Consider the following 24,731-nt stretch of genomic DNA (forward strand, 5'->3'; position numbering starts at 1 on the left):
ATCCAATATTATGTGTAAAAAATTGGTCATGCTTCCATCTCCTTACCATTTTATAGTTTACCCTTTAAGTATAGGTATGATCCACATTTTCAAGATGAGGAAACTAAAGCACAGAGCCCATAGTCTCATGCTAATAATCATCAGGCTCAAGTCCCTTGTCTCAAAGTTCAGAGGCCTCTCTGGGTACTATTAGTTTGGAGACAGCAGAATCCTTTTGAGGCAATGTAAGGGCTAATAAAAAGCTCCTTTTTCATACTAAGGGTCCCAGAGGCAGAAACAATTTTAAAAAGAGAAAAGACAGAATAACATTACAAAAAATAGCCATCTGATATTTTAAGGTACTATCACATCCCCTCATTTTACAGATGGGGAAACTGAGGCCCACAGAAGGGAAGCAACTTATCCAAGATCACATAATAAGTTTGTTGTAGAGCTGGTCTTGAACCCAAATGTCCTGCCTTCCATGACTCATTCTAAAACACCATGCTGCCTAAGAAGCAGCATTTTATGCGATGAGAAAATCATTTTAACAGTAGTTTTTATTCATTATAATAGTTAATACTAATAATTATTATTACAAACAATAATTTAAAATTCATGTAAGGCTCAGGAAAGTTATAAAGAGCGTCACAGTGACAAATGTGGTCCTGTGTATTATTATACAAATTCGTTTCTCCTCAGCCCCAATATCAACTCAAAACTGATATAGTTCAATTTACTTTCAGAGTACCCTTTTAAAAGCAGACAGTCCCTCTCCAAGCCATGCTTGGCAAAGTCCAAGCACAGGTAGCACCAGGGACTGTACCCGATGTGGTGGGCAAGATTTCAAGATCTTCAGCTGGGGGCTGACATGGATGGATATCCACACACTCAATGAGCCTCAATGAGGCCCCAAAGACTGGGAGAGTCGATTGCATCAACCCATGAGCAAGGAAAAGCCCCTAGAATTTTAATTAGCATATGTACAGGACATTCCATAAAGCTCATTATGTTTAGTGTCAAGTCCAAGGAGTTACTAGCTGATGTTAAATATACACAATTGTGTCTGTCCCTGGTGTTATTGCTAAAAAGCATGTTCATTATCAAATCTCAAAGCATTAACAGATGGAACAAACTGCTGCATTGACTGGGAGAAGCAGGGCAAAGCCCAGACTGCGAGACGCCACGTGGAGGTCTTGGCAGATTCTACCATCACTTAGTTCTATCCCATGAGGGTTGTGTTTTATCCCCAGGGATCAGTTTGAAAACAATTTAATTTAATGCGTAGTTAAATTGGTTGGCAAATTTCTCGTGCTTCTTCTGGTCCATACGACTCATAGCCTTTATTACCCGTTTCACCGATCCTCTGAAAAAAAAAAAAAAAGAAGTCATCCACAAGAATCAGTCATAGGACACACTAGTCAGGCATAGAGGTTAGGAGACGGGGGTGGGGTGGAGAAATCATATTTCTAATCCAATTCCCTCATTTTACAGATGTAGAAACTGAAGCATACAGAGGTTAAATGACTAGATTTGAAGCAGGATTTGAACACAGGGCTTTCTGACTCCAAAGCCAGCATCCTAGGCATTCCATCCCACTGCCTCTCAAATGTCCACAAAAGCATCTTCCCAGTCCTAAAAGTGTCTGTGGGAGGCCACACATTTTCCTTATCAAGATGCCATCACTGTCCCAGTGTCTAAACTACTACAGGGAAATGGCAACATAGGCATCTCCTCACTGCAAGGAAGAGGAGCAGGCAAGGAACAAAACTTCCTCCTCTGAGGAAAACCTGAATTTCTGGAAAGGATCGAGACTCATCCAGAGCCCCACTTGGTAAAGGTGATCACACTGGGTGAAGCTGCTTTGGGTCTAAACCACAGCTGGGAGGATGGGGCCATCTTCATGGGTGCAGCTGAGCACCTTGTGCCTGGCACAGGCAAGCCCACAGGATGAAGTTCCCAGTCTAAACAAGGGTCCGCTCTGAAGAAGGCAGCCTTCATGTGGCAGCTAATCTGCGGGGCTGCTCGCTATAAAGTTTGTTTCATGACTCGGTTAGCAACACCTCATAGTCTGAGCGCCGGGTTCCTGGAATGCTGAATGCTGGAAGGAACTTCCTCCTGAGGTCACCCATTCTGACCGTTTCCTCTTACAAAGACAGAGGGAGGTCTACCGACTTGCTTAGGTTCTACAGGGCCTCGGTAGCAGAGCCATTGTTAGGACCCAGGCATCCTGACTGCCAATCTGCGGCTCTTTCCACTAAACTAGGAAGCCTGAGTCATGAAAGAATGCTTACAAAGGTCTGCAGAAAAACTAAGGGAAGGAACAAGTCATTACTGCACAAATTTGTCATGTTGACAAAATCAGCTCTTGTGATACGCAAATAATTCTAATTTAGCAAGGTTTTATGAACAGGAATAAACAAGTTCACATTTTATTTACTCCCTTCCAGTATCATAACATTCTTGGTGCCTGGCTCCACCTTCCATAGGCAGGCACCAGCCCACCAGGTGGTAAAGTTCAATCACATACATTACCCTGTTGTACCCTTACAACAGTCTTCAGGTTGGCAGGGGAGACAGCATCTAGAAAAGTTTAGATCACAAAGCAGGAGCACGAGTAACAAGTACTGCCTGGCTCAAGGAAATGGTCACGATCCAGAAGGCAGATTCTCTGTGGAGGACCTGGACAAGAACCACACAGCACAGACAGGCTCCTGCTCCTCCTCCTCTTCTTCCTCTCATTCCTGCTCTTCCTCCTCCTTGTTTGCCATGTTGCTTCCCAGACAAGCTTCTCATGCCTCCCCCCATCCCCACCCATGCTGACAGGTCACTTCCTCCATCACTCCCATTCTCTCATCTTCTTCCTTGATCCCCTGGAAGGGTTTTTAGACGCTTGTTATGATGACTCTCATCTGACAACTTCAAATCCCAGCTCCCTGTCATCCTCCCCCATTAGGATGTAAGCTTCTTGAGGGTAGGGACTGGCTTGTGAGCTTCATTTGAATCCTGAGTGCTTGACATAATGTCTGACACATTGTAAATGCTTAATAACTGCTCCAAATGGTTATTTGTGTGCCAGGGCAGCAGATAACCAAAAAGAGAATCTCCTGGAGGAACTAAGGACTCTTGTCCCCATTGTGAGGGCTTGGGAGATAGAAGTCACCGGATTGACAAATATGGTAGACAATGAATAGCCAGGAAGCCAGTGTCACTAGGTCATAAAGTATGTAGAGGGTGAGACCGAAAGTTAGAAAGGAACCAAATTGTAAAGATATTTGCAAGCCAAACAGAAGATTTATTTTTGATCCTGGAGGTACCAGTGAGTCACTGGAGTTGGAGGAATTGGGGGGGGGGTGTCACATAATCAGAATTATACTTTAAGAAAACCAATTTAACATCCATTTGAGACTATTTGATACAATTAATTTTTTTTAATTCAAAAAATATTTTTTAATTTCAAAGTTAATGAGATGGTAATCATGGTGAGTAATTATTTTTTTCTTTTAAGTAAAAAATGAATTTAACAAGGGTAAGTCATTCACCTAAACCTGAGTTTCCTCATCAGTAAAATGGGGATAACAGAAGCTACCTGCTCAGATGACATAAGGGACATTCTTGCATTTTGTAAACCTTAAAGCACTTCACAGATGTCAAATATTGCTGCTATAATCTACAAATATCTAGCCATTGATTGGCTAGAGCAAAATGAGTCTATCTGTGAGTCAGCAACACTTCCTGAGCACCTACTAGATACATAAGGCACCACTGAAGTACATTGTCCATTGAATGTCCCCAACACTGATCCTTTAGTTTATTTTTCCAGAGGCCTGTTTTCTAAATCATTGCACAAATAATGATAAGCAGGCCTTGCAATACCAGACACACCAGGTCCTCAATTACCTGAGCTTAGATACAAGCAGGCAGTGGAGAAGCCTGGGCCTGGAGTCCCAGTGGAGTGATCCCAAGAGAGTGGAGTCATCCTTAGGAGCCTTCATCTCCTCTGCCAAAAGGGAACAATGACAGTATGCAAGTATCATACTTGCATACCACTGCCCATCAAAGATTGCTAGGAGGGTCAAATAGGACTATGGGTGATTTACAGAAAATGATAACATCCTTTTCTCTACTGCTTTGAGGTATCTCCAGCAGATTCCCTCACGACCACCCCATGCAGTAGATAACTGACTTTTCCAAGGCCACAGAGCCAGGATGTATCAACATGGGGAAACAAATCCAGGTTTTCAGATTCCAACTGAGTCTGGGACTCTTTCCTGGATGCTGCCAGCCTACTGATGTATAGGGTGAGCTGCTATCATGATGTCAGGTGTGATAGGCAGAGAGGAGGGAGTTTATCCCATTTCCTTTTAAGCTAACACTGATATCCTCCTCATTATTCTTAGCTCTTAACAAGCAGCCTCTTTACTCTTCCATGTGCTCAGAGAATCCTTTCTGGGCCCAAACCCTATTGTTACCATTACAACTCTCCAGTAGTACCGGATAGGAATGGTGCTAGAAGACGACACATGAAACTCTACTCATTGTTGCTAATGTCTGTCAAGGGCTTACAATTAAACTGGAATTGGAACCAACTTCCTAATATGAAGAGTCCAAACCAACACCTACAATGTATTTGAAGTGAGAAGGGACTTTAGAAATCCAGCCCACCCCTTTATTTTGCAGATGAGGAAATTAGGCCCAAAGGGCACAAAGAACAAGTTCACACAGTGACCAAGAGGCAGCCACAGCACATGAACTCGGGTTTCTTGCCTTCAAATCTCTGCCAAGCTCTTATCAGTAAAAATGTAATAAACTCCTTGAAAACAGAGAACGTTCCACTGACTCCCAGGTCCTGGCAGCCACAGCTTGTCTGTGATTTAGCTGAGCAAGGAGGAGAAAAGCAAATCCTGCTCAGAGAGGAGGCAGAAGGGGGCCTGCAGAGCTCAGCCAGTTCTGAGAAGCAGGATCTTCTTCTCAGTGCCCAGATTGCTCCCCAAATGGCAGGGCCATCACTTCTTTCAGTCTCTACTTCCATAGGACCATGATCACATACACCCTCAAAACCACTGGCAAGGAGGACTGCCCCCTTGCTAAAAACTGTCATTCAACATGAGATGGGGGAGGGAAGATGTGGTGGGGTCATTCTGGTTATTCAAACCTTCTGGCTACTAAATTCTTCATGTGAAAACAAAGAGATTTTATGACCAAAGGCCAGAAATATTAAAAACAGAGAGATCTGGTGGCCAGAGAATTCTTAAAATTATAATGAATACAACATAAGGCAAGTCATTTAGCTTCTAAATGGTCCAGATAACTTGGTCTAAGGCTCGAGGCTACAGAGAAGGGGCTCACCTGTTAGTAGAAGAAATTCTTCACTGGCAAGTGCCCCAGACCAAAGCAGTCCTAGACCCAACCCTCACCACTCCCTACTCCTCCCTTTCCTTATCTGGAGGTGATTTCTGGAGGTCATTCACAAAATAGCTACAGACACAGGGTCCCCAAACCTCAGAGCTAGGAGGATGAGCCCCATGCTATTTTCCAAAAGCTCAGATTTTAGCACACTTGCCCTTGTACTGACAGCTACCTCCCCAGACCTTCCTCCTGTGGACCCTGTGATCCAAGCAGAACAAGCAAAGAGGCTTTTCAGATCTTTGAAGGTTCCTGGGGTCACATCTGCCCAGGACTTCTCCATCCCTATGCATCACACTCTGATGTGATGCTGCATCCTGCAAAGGCCAATGCCAACTTTATTGTCCTCGTTTTACAGAGGAAGAAACCAGACCCACAGAGGCCCCAACTTCCCCAGTAACCACAGCGCAGCAGAGCTAAGATTTGAAGCCAGATCTTCTGATTCCAAGCCCAGGCCCAGGATGCCTTGCAAAACAAAACTCAAACAGCAACGGAGGGAGAAGCAAATTCAACAGGAGGAGCATGCTTTGGGGTGTGAGGGAGACATCACTTACTTGTCGAACACCTTTTTCCCAATCCTTGCCCGGGACGTATTGGCTTGTTGCTTCAAGTCGGTCAGATTTGGGTACTTCTTTTTCTTTCCTTTGCTTTTCCCCTCTGTCCCTTTTTTACCGTACCTGGCAGAGCCAAGGTCCACTCCAGTAGCCGCTTCAACTTCCTTCATAAACTCTACATCTTGCCACTCTGTTAAAAGGAAATAAGTGTTTTAGAAAAATATTCTGAATTCACTTTTCTTCTATATTCTAAAGTCTTCCAAAAAGCCTAATTGTGGCACAATAGTAATTCTGGCTTCACTAAAACCAATCAGCAGGGTACAATTTCTGGCTGACATTACCAAGCTGAAGGGCCTTCAAGTACGGACAAGATTTGGTAGAGTACAGGACTGGGCCTGTTGATTAAATGGGATGCCCATTACTGGATTCTGAATTATTCATCCATTAGCAACTCAGGAAAGAGAAAAAAAATTACAAAACACACCCTAGGTGTAGCCTCCTCCACCCATTCAGGGACAGGGGCAAAGAGAAGTGGGCAGAGAGTACCAAGAATCACACAGGTTTTTGACCAATCTATATGTTGGCTTCAATGAAAGGCACAGAGAAGGCAAAACATTTGCTAGAAAAATTATGATTCAGGTTTAAGAAACAAAATAGCTTAAGAGGCTTACAGACTTCTCAGACCCCATGGACATATATCATGAATTCTTTCCATAATAAAAAAGTTGAAAGTAATGGACACGGTGAGAACAGAATGAAATTGACTATATATTAACAGAAAGAAAATGATCTGTTAGTAACATAAGAATCATTTATAAATAATAGGCAATGTATAATCTGATGTCTTATAGCAAAAGTCAAGATCAAATCCAAATTAGAAGAAAAATAAAGATAAACAGATCCAATGGGCAACTACAACAGCTTCACCCTGCTATATTCAAATGAACTGTTGACTTTTAAAAAAAGGAAATGGATAAAATAAGACATTGACAGAAACCAGCACCATTTCCTATAGAAGTTTAACCAATGCAAAGTAATTAAAACAATAAGATTAAAAGAGCCCAGAATTTGCCTCATCTACTAAATACCTGATCTTTTTGCCAACTGGACAAACAGTAGTCACTGCCATGTTACTCTCTCATATAAACTCATTTATAAAATAGTACAGAAGATGGAAGAAAACTACAAGCAGTATCATTTTTAAAAAGTAAAGGGCAGCAGAGGGAAAAATGAGACTTTAAAAGCTTGATTTGATTCTCAAACAGATCACATTATCATTTATAGGTGAGTCTTGAAAGAGGAACACAAGTAATTGGAAAATGGAACAGATCTGTAAGCTTTTTGATAAATTATTTCATCACTGAAGGTAATCTAGATGTTAACACATCTAGATGTTAACATCTCAGTCTCTGATGGCCTATATGAGAAAAAATAGTATATCCAAGAATACAATAATGGCAAAAGTAGTTGGAATAAATTTAGTACATTCATAAGAAATCCATGCTGGAGTTGACACAAATTTGAAAGTATTGAGAAATAATTATTCAAAATATCTGAAAGAACAGAAGATAACTAAATGAATGAAAAAGCATGAATGTTATTATCAAACAAAAAGATAATTAACAGGATGCTAATTATTCATATGCCTACTTTCTTATCTCTATGAAATTTTTAGGAGAATAATCTACACAGATATTGAAGATATCTTATAAAAATAACAGCAAGGAATGGGCAGGTTTATATTATTTCTATTTAAAACTACTTCCTAACAGTCATACAATTGACTAAAAGATACAGACTACAAAATGCTACTATGTGTTGATTGAAGAAAAAAAAGCATGTGATACAGCAGGAAAAAAAATGGAATTTAAAGGCTCTTTTCCAAGTGTTTTCTTTCTCAATCGTATGTTAAGATCATACAAGATACTCATTCAACAGTTCTTTGACTATCAATATCAAGTGAAATATATGTGTTTCTTACAGACATTTGGCAATGCTGCTTTATACACAGTTCAAATGCAGGAAGGATTCCTTATAGACAATAAGGACTTCCATATACTTTTTTCTGTAGATGACATTTATATGAATATTGCAGAGTCCTAGAATACCACAGCATTTCCTCAGTGAGAGCCACAATTATCCAGAAGAGATCACTCAAAAATGCCACATAGAAAAAAATAAATGTAGAATGCCTATGTCCAGACAAGTAGCTTTCAGTTACTGTCAGTATATGTATATATCCTGGAAAAATACTGCAGATAGACTGATCTATCAACAAGTATTTATTAACTGCCTACCTACTATGTATGGTGCTAAGCATTGTGGATACAGAGAAAAAAACTAAACCATCTCTGATCTCAAAGAACTTACATGCACTCAGAGGAGGCAACAAGTATTCATTTAATTATTTACAAAATATGTGCAAATAAATACAAGTTAATTTCATTGGGTGGAGGAAGATCAGGAAAGAACTTATATAAGAGGTTATGGTATGTGAGCTGAACTTTGAAAATAAAAATCTAGGAATTCTAAGAGGTAGAGATGAAGAAAGACATAGGGCATAGTCTCTGCCAAGGCACTGAGGTGTCTGGATTATGGACACAGAAGACCAGAAAGGGAACTGGATTGGTCATATATTAATAGTGAAAAGTCACTGATGGAGAGCCATATCTGTAGCCTTAAGACAGTAAAAGAATCAGGGGAAGGTATTTAGAATAGGTAGAAAACTTAGACAAGATCATAGACAAGAATGAGACAGGATAAGAGGGCAAACAGATATACTGATATAGTTGCATTGGATCCATACCAATGAAATCCAGAATCATTTAAGTATTTAAATATTTTTGCAGTTGTTCTTGTCTGGGGATGCAAAGCTGAAAAATAATTCAGACTTTGCCTCAACAAGCTTACAATCTGGCAGAATGATGAGAACAAGACCAAGGGAAGGCTTCATTGATGGAGTGGAAGCCGAGCTCTCTGACTGAAGTGATTGGTTATTGCAGCAAAAAAAAAAAAAAAAAAAAAAAAAAAAAGTCAAATGACATAGTCCCTTGTATTCACGGTGCTTCAGGATGGTGAGTTATCCCAGTGCCTATCACCAGGGTAAGCAGAACCAGGACAAAAGAGGGTTGGCTGGAGAAAGGTCTCAGGACTTACACTCACAGTAAAGATAATCTTTTCCCCCTCCTCCTTTAACTTAAAGAGAGCTAACTCCTACCAGCCAACGCTCTGCAGAGAAGGAGGATGCATGGTGGATACAATCAATATATATTTGAAAAGCAGGGTTTTCATTCCCTTAAACAACATCCTACCTACCTACCCAATCAATTTAAATATACATTTGTTCTAAGCTACAAACATATGGCCCCCTGAGATCCAGATGCCACAGAGGAAAGAATAAGAGATTACGACTACAGAAGCAGGAGAAGAAATCTCTCCCTGTTGTCCCATACAATCTATAAGAGCAAAACAAATCTCAAATCACGCCACATCCATCCTGCCCAATGCTAAACAACTCCAAGAAAACCCTCATAAGTCTGGGCACAGTTTGAAATGGACCAGAAGATAAATATTATCAACTTATTAGCTCCTGATGTAAAACATTAGCTTTCAATAACTTCCAAGCCTGCTGAGTGTGGGGTAGGTGTTTAATAAATGTTTGTTAAATTGAATGGAAGTAAAATGAATGCATGCTGAGAACAGCCCTGGCCTTTCTCCAAGCACCATCGTTGGATCAGCATTAAAACCATAAGCGCACGTGGCTAAACGTGTAAAATTAAGAGTCTGATTTAAACACAGAGATAGAAGGAGAAAGAAAATGAAGCTGTGAAGCAAAAGTTAAGGAAAAGAAACACCCTGGAGAATACAACACATACATTTGACAGATAAGAAGACTTCGCCAAGTTTATTTTTCTGAAGTGAAGGAATACCGGGGAGCACAATTCAGATACAGGAACGATTAATCCAAGATTAAGGAAAACTGTCTAAACAGTTTATCTCCCAGTAATAAGAAGGCGTCACAGTTTAAGAACCCAGTGAATGGAGCAATTGTTTAAACACAACGAAAAAATGCCCGCATCCAGTAGAGACGAAATGAGCATTGGAGTAAAATGAAGGAGCAATTTAAAAGCCTTTGAAAAAAATCAATAGACTGGCAGGGAAGAGCAGCCTTTTTGAGCATTGATGGGCCCCTAAAGCTCTTCATACATTGTTACTGAGTTTAGCAGCCGGGAAAAGAAAATTACACAGTTTGCAAGGGTAGGCGGGAATCAATACTGTAGTTAGTAAAGAGATGCTATTTCACATCTGACTGGCCAGAGGCCTGCCTTCCTCGCTTGTCCTGATACCTGTTTGTTAACAAGTCACTAAGGGCTGAAAAACCAGATACTCTTCAGGGTTGACACAAAAAATAGGCACTTAATTTGCTGCCCCGTGCGTACTATTGGGGAAGGATGAACACAGCAGATTAGCAGGGTCAGCGTAATCCCTCACAAGGCATTGTTTCAGGAATGGGGTTTCACAGACTGTTTTCTGGGCACTTAGTTAAAATCTCATATTTTAGACCAAGAATTCCCATACACACAGAGCAGTCACTAATTATGAGAAATAAAGAGCAGAGAGTGGCACTGTTGCTCAAAAAAAAACTGGGCCAGGTACTCCCATGAACTCTATTATTCTCCCTGTATATTCATTATTGCTTTTTCCCTCCATTATATCACCTGAGGCTGAAAATGTAATTTCTCTTTCAAGGGAGCCCAGAGCAAAGGAAGCAGTGCTGAGATCATGCTCCAAACATGTAATTTTTCCTTTGTAAAGATTCTTCCAATAAAATAAAGATTAACCTCTTATTACCTAACAGTTTACACAAATAGGGAAAATAATCTATTATGAAGTATTAACACTGAAGTAAAGAAGGCAAAGGATGGGAACAAGCATTTCTGTAGTACCTACTAGATACCAGGTACCATTCTAAGCTCTTTATATAGATATTATCTCATTTTACCCTCATGATATCCTTACAGTGTTGTATCCCCATTTTACAGATGAGGAAACTGAAGTACAAAAAGCATGAACAGTGGCTTAACATCCATGTTAAGTTAACAAGATGATAATAGGAAAAGAGCAGATTTGGAGTGCTAGGCCTGGGGTTCAAATTCTAGTTCTGTTACTTAGCTGCCTGTGTGATCTCAGGCAGGTCCAGGGACCACTCAGTCCCCTTATCAAGATGATCTCAAAGGTCCCTTTTATCTCTGAACCCCATTAACCCATGACCTAGAGCATGAGGCTGAGTCTTTCATAAACAGACTTTTCGGATTTAGTGATGAAAGCATCCTTGGAATTTGTCTAATGCAAACCCTTCGTTCTCCAGATCAGGAAATTGAGGTCCCATAAAGGAAAGGACTTATCCAAGATCCCACCAACTGTAATAAGCTAAACTAGGAAACAAACCCAGGCCCTCTGACTCTCAGTCTCATGCTTTTGCACTTGACAGTGCAGGCATTCAGTAACTCCTCTTCTGAATTCAAGTCTGGCCTCAGGTACTTTCTAGCTGTGTGACCCTGAGAAAGTCTCTTCATCCTCTTTGCCTCAGTTTCCTCCTCTAAAGTGAGCTGGAGAAGAGCATGACCAACCACACCAGTATCTCTGCTGAGAAAACCCTATGTGGAGTCCCAGAGAGTGGGACACAACTGACACAACTCCACAAAAACACATTATCTCCCTTTAGTGGTCTGTGATGCTGATGGGCGAAGGGATGATATCCCACAGATGTCCAAAGGTACCCAACAGCAGGATCATGTCACAGGATAAGGTAACTCATACACTGCCGTCCGTCTGTGCATCCCAAATAGGGTAGGAGCCCAAGGTTCTGGTTTCCAAGTATTTAATGACTTTTATTGGTTGGTCATTGTCCTTCATTTTCAAAGAGGATCAACATGAAATCACTATATCAGAACAGAATTACAGTGTGTCCCACCGTGGCTAATAGACCAATATAAGTTGGGAATGCTCTGCCATAGGTCAGACAAATAATTCCTATAAACATTTGGAATGGACTATAATTTTGTGCATATTGCATTTCCTTTGGGTTAATTCAATTCTGCTTTGCTCATAGAGCACAGCCCCTTCTCTGATAAGGGCTCACGATGCTGGGCAGTTCTGTGTCACTGTCTCCTGTGTCATAGAATTAAGTTCTCAGGAGATACCTTGAGAGTGTCCTTGTATTGCTTTTTCTTACCATCTAGTGAGTTCTCCATAAAATAAATTTTTTGGCAAATATACATTTGACATTTTAACAACTCAACAGAGTTGTGCTCTCTGCAGTAAAGTTGGAATATTTGGCAGTTTAGTTCGAGAAAAGATCTTGGTGTCTGGCATCTTATTCTGCCACGGATTTTATTATAACCAGTAGCAAATCAACTCAGCTACATTTTCCTTCTCTTAAAAATTTAATTTTTTCAATTAACAAAAATCTAGTTTCTCTCCCTTCTACTTCCTTCACCCCTGAAAGGAAGAAAAAAATAATAACAAAACAAATATTGTGATAAATATTAAGTTATATTTTCAAAAGGAACTGAGGTAATACTCACCAATTTAATGTGATTTAAGTTCATTATTGATTGGCTAGAAAACATTCTTGCCTTTGCTGATTCAGGGAAGCTGATTTTCCTCATCTATAAAGTGACTCCCATGTTTGGGGTCTAACTAAAGTGATCCCTGGAGCCCTTCTCTCATGTTCTGTTCTTTATCTTAAGGATCCTTCTACTATCAGCTTTGTGATGCAAAGTTGAACTATATTCATTAGGTTCCTGAAAACTAGAATTTTATTACTTCCAAACACTTGCTATGAAGTCAAATGCAAGAAGTCTCTCCTCTAACTGCACGTTCTTACTTGAATGGTCTCAGCAGGCAGCCATGGGGCTATCTCTCCTCTGAGCCAGACGAAGGATTTAGAACTTCATTTGCTGGGAATTAGTCAACATTTCACAATGGCTCATTATTGTTATTGTTCATCCTCTGAAAACCTGTCTCCAGGATGGTTAATGGCTGACCCAATCACTGGTTTAAAAATCACTTCAGAATGGGTGGAACTCTATTTGACACAGGAGGGCTAAGAGATAATGTGTCTTACTGGGAAGAAATGAGGTTAGTTTCTAAGTAAGTACTATGGCTAAGTCAATTAACTTCTCTTGCTTCAACTGCTTCATCAAAAAACAAAAACAAAAACAAAAAAACAAAAACTTTAATCCTTTAAGGATTTGTGAATTCCCACTGCTGGGTTTCTCTCCACTAATGCAGATCGTAACTTCTTCATGATTTCATGAAGTGACTGAGAAATGCGTCACTCTGTGACCAACCATCTGGTGACAAGTAAGACTCACTACACTTAGCTCAGCTAGTCCTTAAACAACAGTCCATCACCGGGCCTGTGCTCAAAGCCTGTCTTGCTTGACAGGAGGTATTAGAAGTTGACTGTACTGAAATAGCCTTTTCGAATGTCCACAACACAATTGGGTGTCAGAGGAGGGGTTCTGGAGAAGAAAGGGAGAAAGAAAGGGAAGAAGGGAGGGAGAGAAAGAAAAAAGAGAGAGAATGAGATGTATAGAATATGGGATAAGCACAGGCAAATGAAAGTGACTCAGTCTTCAAGGAAAAATGAGACTGTTTCCAGGAAGTCAAGGATATGATCATGTTTCACGTTCAACTGTACCATGAAAATAGAGCCCAAGTAGGATATTCATTTGTTTAATAATTAAACCAATCAAGGAAGTAGGAGAATTTCCATAATATGTTTCTTTATTACATGGAAGTACCATACAAAGAATATACCAGTCTGTCTCAAAAACAGTTGGTGTGCCCGAGTTCTAAAATTTTATTTCTAAGTTAATGGTTTGGTACTCAGGACTCATTTTTCCAGTGCAGAAAAGGGGCACAATCACAGAGGCTATGTCCATCCATACCTGATGAATAATAGAGAACCAGAGAATTTCAGAGATAAAAAGATTCTTTGAGGCATCAAGTACAACCTGTCCCTGAACAACAATTTCTTCTATCAGATGACTGACAAATGTGATCCAATCTCTATCTGAAAACCCCGCCAAAGAAGGGGCACCCATTGTTTTCCAGGGACATACACTTTCCTTTGGGACAACCATAGTACTGGGCTTCCTATAATTTCTGCCCTCTGCTCCTAGTTCTATCCTTTGACACTATCCCAGCTCAAACAAACATTTATTGAAATCTTCCTCCAGTGGCTCCTTATGGCATGGTAATGCCTTTGGGCTCTCAAACGCTGAGCCAGGAAAAAACAATGTCAAGTGCTACCAAGCTGGAAAGACTTTGAGTATGAGCTGATAATGGAACATGCATCCATCATCCAGGAGGAGCACAGTTACACAGGAAGAAGTTCATACTTAGAGAACTGGTCACTAAGTGATGATATTCTTTGTCCACAGCAACTTAGGAAAACCATCTGCTAAAGCCTGGCAGAGCTGGACTTGGAGCAACTGAGTGAAGATCCAGTAGTATGGTATCACCTCTCACTGCCCCCTCCTTTTCAACCATAATCAAACCTCAGTGGAACTATCAGTTAGCTGCCTAGGAAAAAAAAAGAAAGTTTATTCAGCTAATATATGCTAGGGTATGAATGACTGATGGTCACTTAACATTTCCACAGGCACCTGAATTTTTAAATAAGGTCATATGGTTAACTCAAATAAACCTCTCATTAGTGAAATTTCAGTTAGTGGTTATTTGGGAGTAAAGGATAGATCAAACTCTAAGTTGATCAAGCTCTAAATTGTTCCCGTTTTTCCCAATTTCTTCCCTTTCTGTAACCACAAGACTTGTGGTAAGAATATCAGAAGCCAGGAGAAGAGGAGAGGAAGGAGGAAGGGCCATTGTAAGAATAATAATGACCGAGAGGAGGACAGGGTTGACTTTCTGTAGATAAATCAGTTGTTCCTTCTTTATCAGGTTTCAGTGGAAACATGTACACTGCATCCAGTTACTCTTTCTCCTTGAAGCTCCTTGAACCTTCACTTTCTTCCACCTGTTACCCACCTGGATGCTGTGCTTGCTTCTCAAATTTCTTCTTTTCCTCTCTGGCTCTGTCTTCTGGGTTGATAGGATTTCCATGTTCATCCCGGGGAATGATTTTCCCATGGAATGGGCACTGGTAAGAAAAACTAAGAAGGGTTAGGATCAAGGCTTATCCATCTTGTCCATGTTAGAAGGCCAGGAACAGTTAGGGAGAGAAAGTATAGTATAGTAAAAGGTGAGTGAGATTTGGAATTAGGATTCCTGGGTTTATGGCACTTATTCGTGAGGCAATCACTTGGGCAAGGCACTTACCCATTCTGAGCCTCAGTTTCTTCAACTGTAAAATCATTATAAACAAACAACTCTGATAAACTGAAGAATTCTAACCAATGCAATTTCCATCCAGAGTTCCAGAGGATTGATGATGTTCTATGCTACTTATTTCCTAACAAAGAGGAGATGGATTCAAGATGCAGAAAAACACACAATTCTGGACAAAAATGATGTGAGGATTTGGTTTGTTTCACCCAGATTATGTGATATAGCTTTTTTGTTTTTTTCTTTTTTTTTTCCTAAGTTGAGAAGAGAGGGTGAGGGGCAGAGAAAATAAAAGCCTTTTCACTGGCTGCCCGACATCCAAATGCTTTCTCTTTTCAATTCTGCCCTGGCTTCCAGGCTTTTCTCCAGACTCAGCTCAACAAAGAATTGGCAAATGAATAGATGCACATCAATTGGGGAATGACTAAGTTGTGATATATGGTAATGAAATATTATTGTTCTATAAAAAAACGATAAACAAGCTGACTTTAGAAAGGCCTGAAAAGATTTACATGAACTAATGCTGAGCGAAACAAACAGAACCAGGAATACATCATACACGGTAACAGCAAGAATGTGCAATGATAAACTATGAAAGACTTGGTTCTTCTCAATAGTTCAATGATCCAAGGAAATCCCAGTAAATTTTGGATAGAAAAAACACCATCTGCTTCCAGAACAAAAATGATGGAGATTGAATATAAATCAACATATGCTATATTCATTTATTTTTTTTTTATTTTTTTCCCTTTTCCATGGTTTTTCCCTCTTGTTCTGACTTTTTTCTCCCAACATGATTGATTCATAAAACAATCTGTATTGAAAAAATAAATAAATAAGCTCTGGGAAATATAGATTTTAAAAAAGTCTTGGGCTTGTCTTATAGCCCTGCTACTTTCTGAATGACCATGTACAAATCATTAGCTTTTCTAAACCTTTGTTTTCTAATTAATAAAATGAGTATAAGAATAAATTTAATATCAAGTTTAAAAAAAAGACAGTTCAAATCTCAAACTTGGCAAAATGGCTTTTCCACTCTCCCTTCTTACAAAAGTGATACCTTTTTTCTGTAATCACCTCCCATTTGTACTGTATATGTTATTGATGGGCAAAATTATTTGTATGTTGTATCTGTCTCCCATTAGAATAAGAACTCCTTGAGGGCACAGTCCAAGTCTGTGCCTTTCTTTGCATTCCAGGGTTTATAGAACCTGGCACATAGTAGCAACTTAACATATGCTTGTGGATGATAATGATGTGTTAATTAAAAATAAAACAAAATTACAGATAAAAAAACAAGATAATAATTTCACTTGCACTACCTACCTCCTGGTATGTTGTGAGGAAAATGCTTTGTAAATCTTAAAACTGCTATAGAAATATGATTTGTGACTCACTGCTTCCATATTAATAGATAAGAACTGCTCCTGGAATCAAGAAATTCAAATTCTATAAAGACATAGCAGGCTGTAAAGAAGAGATCTGCTAGTCCAACCCTCTCCTTTACAGTTGAGTAAACTAAGGTTCTAAGAGCCCCAAAGTCACAGGATCCTGGAGCTCCCTAAAAAAGTGAGAACCAAAGAAAGTCCACAGGCTATAGTCACAATTAAACTCTGGTTCTCTGACTCTCAATCCAGCTTTTTCTCTACTCTTCCAAGCGGCCTTAAGTGTCAGACAAACTAGAAAAACCTCTGGCAGGAGAACCAGGTCTTCTGCCTACAAACTCAGTACTATTTCTTTCATATCATATTACAAATTATTTCTGATTTAGGACCTCTGGAAAGAAATTATTAATTTGGCACAGAAAATTCAAATCTCAGAATTTGTTTGAGACTACAAGGTTAAACATTCACAAGCTGCCAAAACTTCATACTTTTAGAAGGAAGGAAGGGAGGGAGGAAAGAAAAGAAGGAAGGAAGGAAGGATGGAAGGAGGGAGGGAGGGAGACCCAAAGAGAATAAGGGACTAGGCCAAGAGCACATAATTCCTAAGTAGAAGAGGCAGGATTTGAATCCATGTCTTTGAACTTAAAACTCAGTGCTCCTTCCTCTACAGCATGTTTCCATAATTGTGTTTTTTGCTATCACACACAAGGCTTCTTTTAAGCTAATTTAATCTCCCAGATCATTTAAAATATTTAACACATCCCACCTATCTGAGCAAGTTAAAAGGTATCGTTCAAAGGACATGGCTTATGCAGACTTGATTTCCAGACACTGGATAGAGAATGCTCTGGGCACCTTTTTGTGCTGGACAGAGTTCTTCTGCTCCAAGAGTTCTCCTTTGTCTTCTGCAACACTGGCCAAATTGTTCCCATCCCAAAAAAGCCATCCCTATAAGTGGGCATGGCCTTCAGGGAAAATCCTGGGTTACTCCTCTCCCTCTACATTCATGTCTACATGAAATTAGGTAAAATGATGAAGGGAGACCTGAAGGATAGGACAGGGAAATAAAGAGAAGGGGAGACTTAAATGATGGCAAAGAAAGATGAGGATGGGTAACTAAGAATTAGAATTTTGCGTCTGCATAAAATCAACCCTGCGCTTCTATAACAAAGTAGTCTTGGGATAATTAATTTATTTTCTGTTTCCTAGTGATGATGCAATCTCTGCACATCTTTAATATTTTTATTCTGAATTTATTAAATGCAATAACATATGCAAAGAATCACAAAAAGGCCCAACATGACAACTAAAGTGTATATATAATGACCAATTTACTTTTATTTTAAAGTATATGCTAAGATTTACTTGTAGCTTTCAAAGCTATCCTGCTGGTCTGGTCTTCCTTCTGTTCTTTCCCTTTAAAAAAAAAAGTGCTTCAGTAATTCTCCTTTCTTTCTTTTCCTTTTGATTCTACCATATCCCAGTTCTCTCTTATTTTCCTTCCCAAGGGCTTCTCCCTGAAAAAGGTAAAGCCAAGCCTCCTTGCCCCAGGCGCACCTTCAGCCGATCCTGCCTCTCACAGAGGCTCCCGTTGGGCATCAGGGCCCCACACTTGTGCTTCACAGGCTCAAACTTGCCAGCAAAGGTGATATAGCGGCTCTTCAACATCTCAGCAATTTCTGTACTTTCTACTTCCTCTTCTGTCTCATTTGGCTTCCAGAATCGATGCTCAGAACCAAATCTGTGAAATCAACAAGTAAGAGATCATTATATATGTAAAAATATACTTTTTTTTTTTTCAAATCATGCCAGAGTCCCAAACTCCTTGTGGTTACAATCTTTACACCTGTGAACCTTCTGCTAATAAAAACTAAACATGTATCCAGAGTATTTATCAGGCTGCACCTATATACAAAAATTACTGTGCTAAGTACTTAAAATACAATGATGGAAAATAATAGTTCCCCCTCTTAAGAAATTTACAATCTACTAAGGGGGAATATGAAATCTATACAAATAAGTATGGTATGAAATAGAATATGTTAAGGGTAAAGTAGAAATCCTGACAAAGCATTCTAGGGAAAATTTAAGGGTGAAATCATTTTCAACTGGGTAGGAAAGAATAAGAAAAGAGAAGGTTATAGATTGGTGGTGTGTTTGTTTTTTTTTAATTAGGAGAAGACTAAATTAGGTACTTTTCACACTAGGTTGAGGAGGTAAATTCTTAAATAAAAAAAGAGATAGATATAATTACTAAAGATAAAATAGGTAAGTTTACATGAAATTGAAAAGATTTTGCACAAATAAAATTAATACAATGAACAAATAAGATAAATAACCAACTGTGGAAAAAAATCTTTGTACCAAAAATCTTTGCTAAGAGTCTAATATTAAATATATATATATATATATATATATATATGTATATATACACACATATATTTGTACACACACACACACACGTATATATACACACATACATGTGCACACAACCAACAGAAATATGTAAGACCAAAAGCCATTTCCCAACAGAACTTAAAGATATGAAGACAGAGTTCTCAAAAATAATTACAAACTATAAATGACCACATGAAAGGTGTTCTAAATCACAAATAAGGAGGGAACTGAGGCTTGGAGAGAAAAAGTATTTTGTCCCAAGTCAGACAAGGAATTCGAGGTAGAACAAAGATTAGAATATTGGATTCCTTACTGATGAACTTTGTAAACCTTAAAGTGCTCTAAAACCTCAACTATCATTACTGTTATTACTTTACTATTATGACTTCAGAAATGCCCCAGGAATCAGAAGTAAAAGAGAACTCATACACAGTCTTCTCCAGGAAAACTTTAATTGCCTTGATTCTCTTCCTGTACTGGGGCCCATATATGGCATTTTGTGAGTTAAAACTAAAAGAAAACTCTTATGAAGAAGTGGAAGGGAATAAGGGAGAGTCAATACTGTCCTAACTCAAACAAACTTTATTTCCCCTGAGTCAAAGAGCAGAGCAGTAAAGACACAAGTCCCCAAGGCAAAAGAACAGAATGGAGCAAGAACTGGTCTGGGAGCTAGAAATGCTGAGCCGTAGTCTTAGCTCTACTACTAATTCACTGTGTCTGACTTTTGACACATCCTACTCTCTTTCAGGGAAATCCCAGATGCCTTCTAGAGCCAATGAGAGATTCGGACTAGATGAGCAGTGTGAAAAATATGAAAGGCAATGAACGATGCTTCATGGTGGTGGTCTTAAAAAGACAGAAAGAATAGAAGAAATATATTGTGGCATGATTAAAAAAAAAAAAAAAAAAGACAGCCCTCATATGGTAACTGGAAAAACATGGGTTTGAGTCCTGCCTCTGACACATAAGGACTGTGTGACTTTGGCTAAATTATGTATCTTTCAGTGCTCTGGCAACAAAGATCAGATATTGTAGAGATGATGCCATTACACATTGTTGTTGGGTTTTTTCCTCTGAGGCAATTGGGGTTAAGTGACTTGCCCAGGGTCACACAGCTAGGAAGTGTTAAGTGTCTGAGACCACATTTGAACTCAGGTCCTCCTGACTTCAGAACTGGTCCTCTATCTACTGCACCAATCTAGCTGCCCCCATTACACATTGTTAAAAGAAGTTTTCTGACTAAAGAATTTCCTATACTAGTGAAATCACAGGTCCAATTCCTTTCCCTATAATGAAAATTCAGTAAAAGGTAATAGGCTTTATAGTATAAATGTTTAACTCACAGTATATTATAGAACATATAGTATACTATCATGTGTACTATTGTATACATGTTAAACTTACAGTATGTTATAGAATATTGTGTATTAGCATGTGTACCCTAGTATAAATATTTAACTTACAGTATAATACAGAATATCGTATGCCATCATGTGTATTATAGTATAACATAGAATATAGTATGTTATATGTACTCTAGTATAAATGTTAAACTTACAGTATGTTATGGAATATAGTATATTATCATGTGTACTATAATATAAATGCTTAACTTAAAGTATAATATAGAATATAGTATGTTATGTGTACTATAGTATAAATATTTAACTTACAGTGTAATACAGAATATAGTATGTTATCATGTGCATTATAGTATAAATGTTTGACTTATACAGAGGCAGAATACAACCTCATAGCTAGACTTTCATAGGACTATAAGAATACAGCACTAGTCTAATGCATTCATTTTACAGATGGACAAATCAAGGCTCTTTGAAGTAAACTGACTTGCCCAGTACCACAGTGGACTAGATGTTATCTATAATTCTTTAATTTGGTATACTTATATTTTACCTCTGCCATTTTCCTCTGCTACTTCAACATTTTTTATACTATTACATTTTAAATAACTTCTTTGGTATGTGTTTCACCCTTTTTAGAGATTGTAAAGTTCCATAAGAACCAAGACTGTCTTATCTATACCTGATAGTTCCTCCAACAACATCTAGCCTATTTTAAGTATTTTACATAATACACATCTTTTTTTTTTTTACTCTTTTACAGAACTAGTTAACTTTGAGGATAAAAATGTTATAAATAATATGGCTTACTTATAAAGTATCAGGTTTGAATTCTAGAGTTTGTCTCCCACCCTCCAAATTGACAAAAATGACAAAAGATGAAAACAGTCAATATGGGAGGAAGTATGGGAAAATGAGCACATGAAAGCATTCTTGGTGAAACTATGAATTGGTCCAAAATTTGGAATTATGCAGAGAAAAATTACTAAATCTAAACCTTTTGGTTCAGAGACTTCACTATATTCCCAAGAAGTTCAATGCTAAATAAAAAGATTCATATACACCAAAATTATGGCAGAACTTTTTTTATAGTAGCAAAGACTGGAAACAAATCAGGGACCCATCAATTAGGAAGTACCTAAACAAAAAGTAGCCCATAAATGTAATGGAATATAGCTTCTTTATAAAAAATTATGAATAGGTAGGATGATAATAATAGCTACATTTACATAGCACTTTAAGGTTTGCAAGGTACTTTATATGTTATCTCATTTGATCCTTACAATAAAGTGAGGTAGCTGCAAATATAGCCCCATTTAGCATATGAAGAAACAGATACAGAGAAGCATGGGGAAATGAACATAAACTGATGAAAAGCAAAGTAAGAAGAATCAGCAAAATAAATACACAAAGACTAAAATAATGTAAATGGAAACAACAAGAATAAAACAAGCAAAACCAAATTTTCAGAGAAATTATAATAACTAATTATTATTAAATTAGGCTTCAAGGAAGAGATACAAAGAAGCAACATCCCTTTCCCCCCACCCCCGGCCTTTTTGGCTATGGGTGCATGGAGCATTGCATATAATATCAATGCTAGATATCTTGGTGGGTTTTGCTGAACTTTCCCCTTACTTCTTCTTGTTTATTGTTTGTTATAAAGAATGTCACTGATTCTTTGAGAGAGGGAGAGAAGTATACACTGGGAAATGTAAGTGAGTACAAACAAAATTTCAATAGAACATATTTTTAAAAATGGAAATGGAAAGGACAACAACAAAACCAAAACCAAATGCCGTGAAATTATAACGATTAAGCTTGGCCTCAAGAGACAGAAAAAGACACTTCCTTCTCTTCTTTACAAAAAAAGAGAACCATTAATTCTCTAAATATGCTGCATATAATATCAGGCTCAGTTACTGTTGCTAAAATGCTGTTACATTTTGCTAAATTGTTAATCTTCCCCCCTTTTTTATTCATTATTATATGGGAAAGCTTTCTGGAAGGGGCATATACTGGAAAATAAAAGTACTATAAAAACAAAAGATAGAAATTAAAAAAATTTAAGTACCATGTTTGTTATACCACATACACAAAAATATAATTTACATAGTACATATTTTCTACATGAGCATCCTTTTTCAATGTTTGGAATTTTTGATCCAAATGGATCTGGGAACTGATGAACTTCTAGGAATGAGGTGACTTCCAATTTTTGTCACTTGTTTTCATTTTAAAAATAGGTAAAACCATGAAGTCTGAACTAGCCATCAGCCTGTAGTTGTAGATAACAAAACCATAGAAATTATTGCGCTTTCTGATTCTGGGTCTTCCACATTGTGAGAAGATAGAAAAAGACAAAAATGAAAATCCATAATGCACACTAATAAAATAACCAAAAAAAGTCCCAAAACTTTACATACATCATATCTAATTTCTTCTCCTCTCATAAGATTCTTTTAGTGAATGAATGGGGGGATGAGAGTGAGGGAGGAGGTATATGTGCACATGTGTGTGGGAGGATGTATGTGGTATATATGTGTGCATTTATGCATGTGGGGGTATATGTGTATCTGTGTATGAAGGTAGGCTCTGGCTCTATTTAATTACCTCCCCCATGAGTCCCAGCACAGTGAGGGCACTGGTCATAAGTGCTGCATGGATATTGGTTGAGGACAATGATATTTTTATCACCTTTCCAGTCTCATGGAACAGAATAGTTTTCCAGACCCAAGAGAAATTACTCTTTAAGGTGCTAATATCTTTCTTAGATGCACTACAGTTCCTGAAAAGTCAAGCCCAAAGGAAGGAGTCCTGTACTTGTCTCCCAGAGATCTCAAGGAAGTCTGGGCTCTATCATATGGCAGATACGTGACTGATGCTGGGTGGTAGTGATACTATGAATCTACTCCTTCCTTCTGATGTGATCTCATAAGTTCTTTTCCATTCTCTGGGTCTCAGTTTCTCCATGTGCAGAATGAAGGGTTTTGGATGGGATGATTCACTAAGATGCCTTCCAGTTTTGATGCTAAGTCATTTCCTTCTTCTGTTACCCAAGGATAATAATTCCTGGTTTTTCGCTTTCTGCTCCCTCACAGGATTGTCACAAGATCACTAGAGATCATGTTTGATCTGAAAAAATAACCTCCGTACATACCTCACAAGGCCAGTGTTTGGTGATATACAGACTCATGTATCTGTACAGCATGCTATGTATACATGGTGATGGTAGTGATCTGATGGGAGAATTTATTTATTTTTAAATTTATTTGATTTATTTAGGCAAGGCAATTTTACAAAGAAAATCGATGCCTCTTAGAGTCTGCTGCTGAAGCTTTTGAAGCTTTCTACTCCCTCTCACCAATATTTTTAGGAACAGAGTCATGGAGCATCTTAAAAAAGGATAAAACCAAGTTTTTAGCTGGGTTATATGATAGGGATTGTAAGAAAAGGATACTTACTGTCTGATTTGGGTGCATTGTTTGTATTATTTGGTATATAAATATTTCCACTATGTAGTTTTAGGAAATCATTTGGGGGAAATGAAGGTCAGATAACAAGATCTTAAACATTTTACTGACTATTTTAAAAGCAAAAGTTTTACAAACTTCCCAACTTTTTGAAATATTAAAAAGTTCTTAGCCACAAAAATAATGGCCCCCCAAAATTTCTGCTATATTTTATTTTGAGCTCTCACATCTCTAGGCATTTAGTCTTTAAGTAGAAGGCAAGAAGTGTCCAGTCTGCTCAGAGAACTGCCCTAATAAAAGTGAAAACATTATCCTAGAATGCCACCAGGGAGACAAGTGCATGTGAGCACAGGGACCACTGACCTTTCCTAGAGGCAGCAAGCTACATAGTCTAAAGCTCTTTTTCTCTTTTTATTTTTTTAATGCATAAATTCTTCCTTCCTCCTTAGGGCCATTAATACTTTTTACATTTTTGTCAAATCACAGGGCTTTTAGAACTCATTTTGTTGGTTTTTGTTCTGTCATTTTCAGTTGTGTCCAACTCTAAGTGACCATATTTGGGGTTTTCTTGGCAAAGATACTGGAGTGATTTGCCATTTCTTTCTCTGGCTCATTTCACAAATGAGGAACTGAAGCAAACAGGATTAAGTGACTTGGCGAGGGTCACATAGCTAGTGCCTTTCTGACTCTAGGCCCAGTGCTCTATCCACTGCACCAGGTTATAGCATTACCACTAATTAACTAAAGATAAAAATCCAGAATCTAGAGTTTTGTTCCATCCATGTATTCATATACAGAACATAGGATCACAGATTTAGG

General features: G+C 38.4%; 1 protein-coding gene across 7 annotated transcripts in view; it reads right to left on the reverse strand.

Annotated features, from left to right (window-relative positions):
• Positions 1–524: 524 nt before the first annotated feature.
• UVSSA (UV stimulated scaffold protein A) overlaps positions 525–24,731 on the reverse strand; it is a 98,484-nt gene continuing 74,277 nt past the window's right edge. For 5 of the 7 annotated variants that reach the window (XM_012552418.3, XM_031943036.1, XM_031943033.1 and 2 more), the window contains exons 11-14: positions 18,239–18,422; positions 15,000–15,111; positions 5,940–6,129; positions 525–1,345 (exon numbers count right to left, since the gene is read on the reverse strand). In XM_012552418.3, coding sequence (XP_012407872.1) covers positions 1,252–1,345; positions 5,940–6,129; positions 15,000–15,111; positions 18,239–18,422 — 580 coding nt within the window. In that variant the 3' untranslated portion in view covers positions 525–1,251. Of the gene's footprint in view, positions 1,346–5,939; positions 6,130–8,972; positions 14,535–14,999; positions 15,112–16,112; positions 18,098–18,238; positions 18,423–24,731 lie in introns of those variants that run through there. The other 2 variants (XM_031943037.1, XM_031943038.1) reach the window with 2 other exon arrangements.

The sequence above is a fragment of the Sarcophilus harrisii genome, chromosome 6 (assembly GCF_902635505.1).
Source record: "Sarcophilus harrisii chromosome 6, mSarHar1.11, whole genome shotgun sequence".
NCBI classification, from domain to species: domain Eukaryota; kingdom Metazoa; phylum Chordata; class Mammalia; order Dasyuromorphia; family Dasyuridae; genus Sarcophilus; species Sarcophilus harrisii.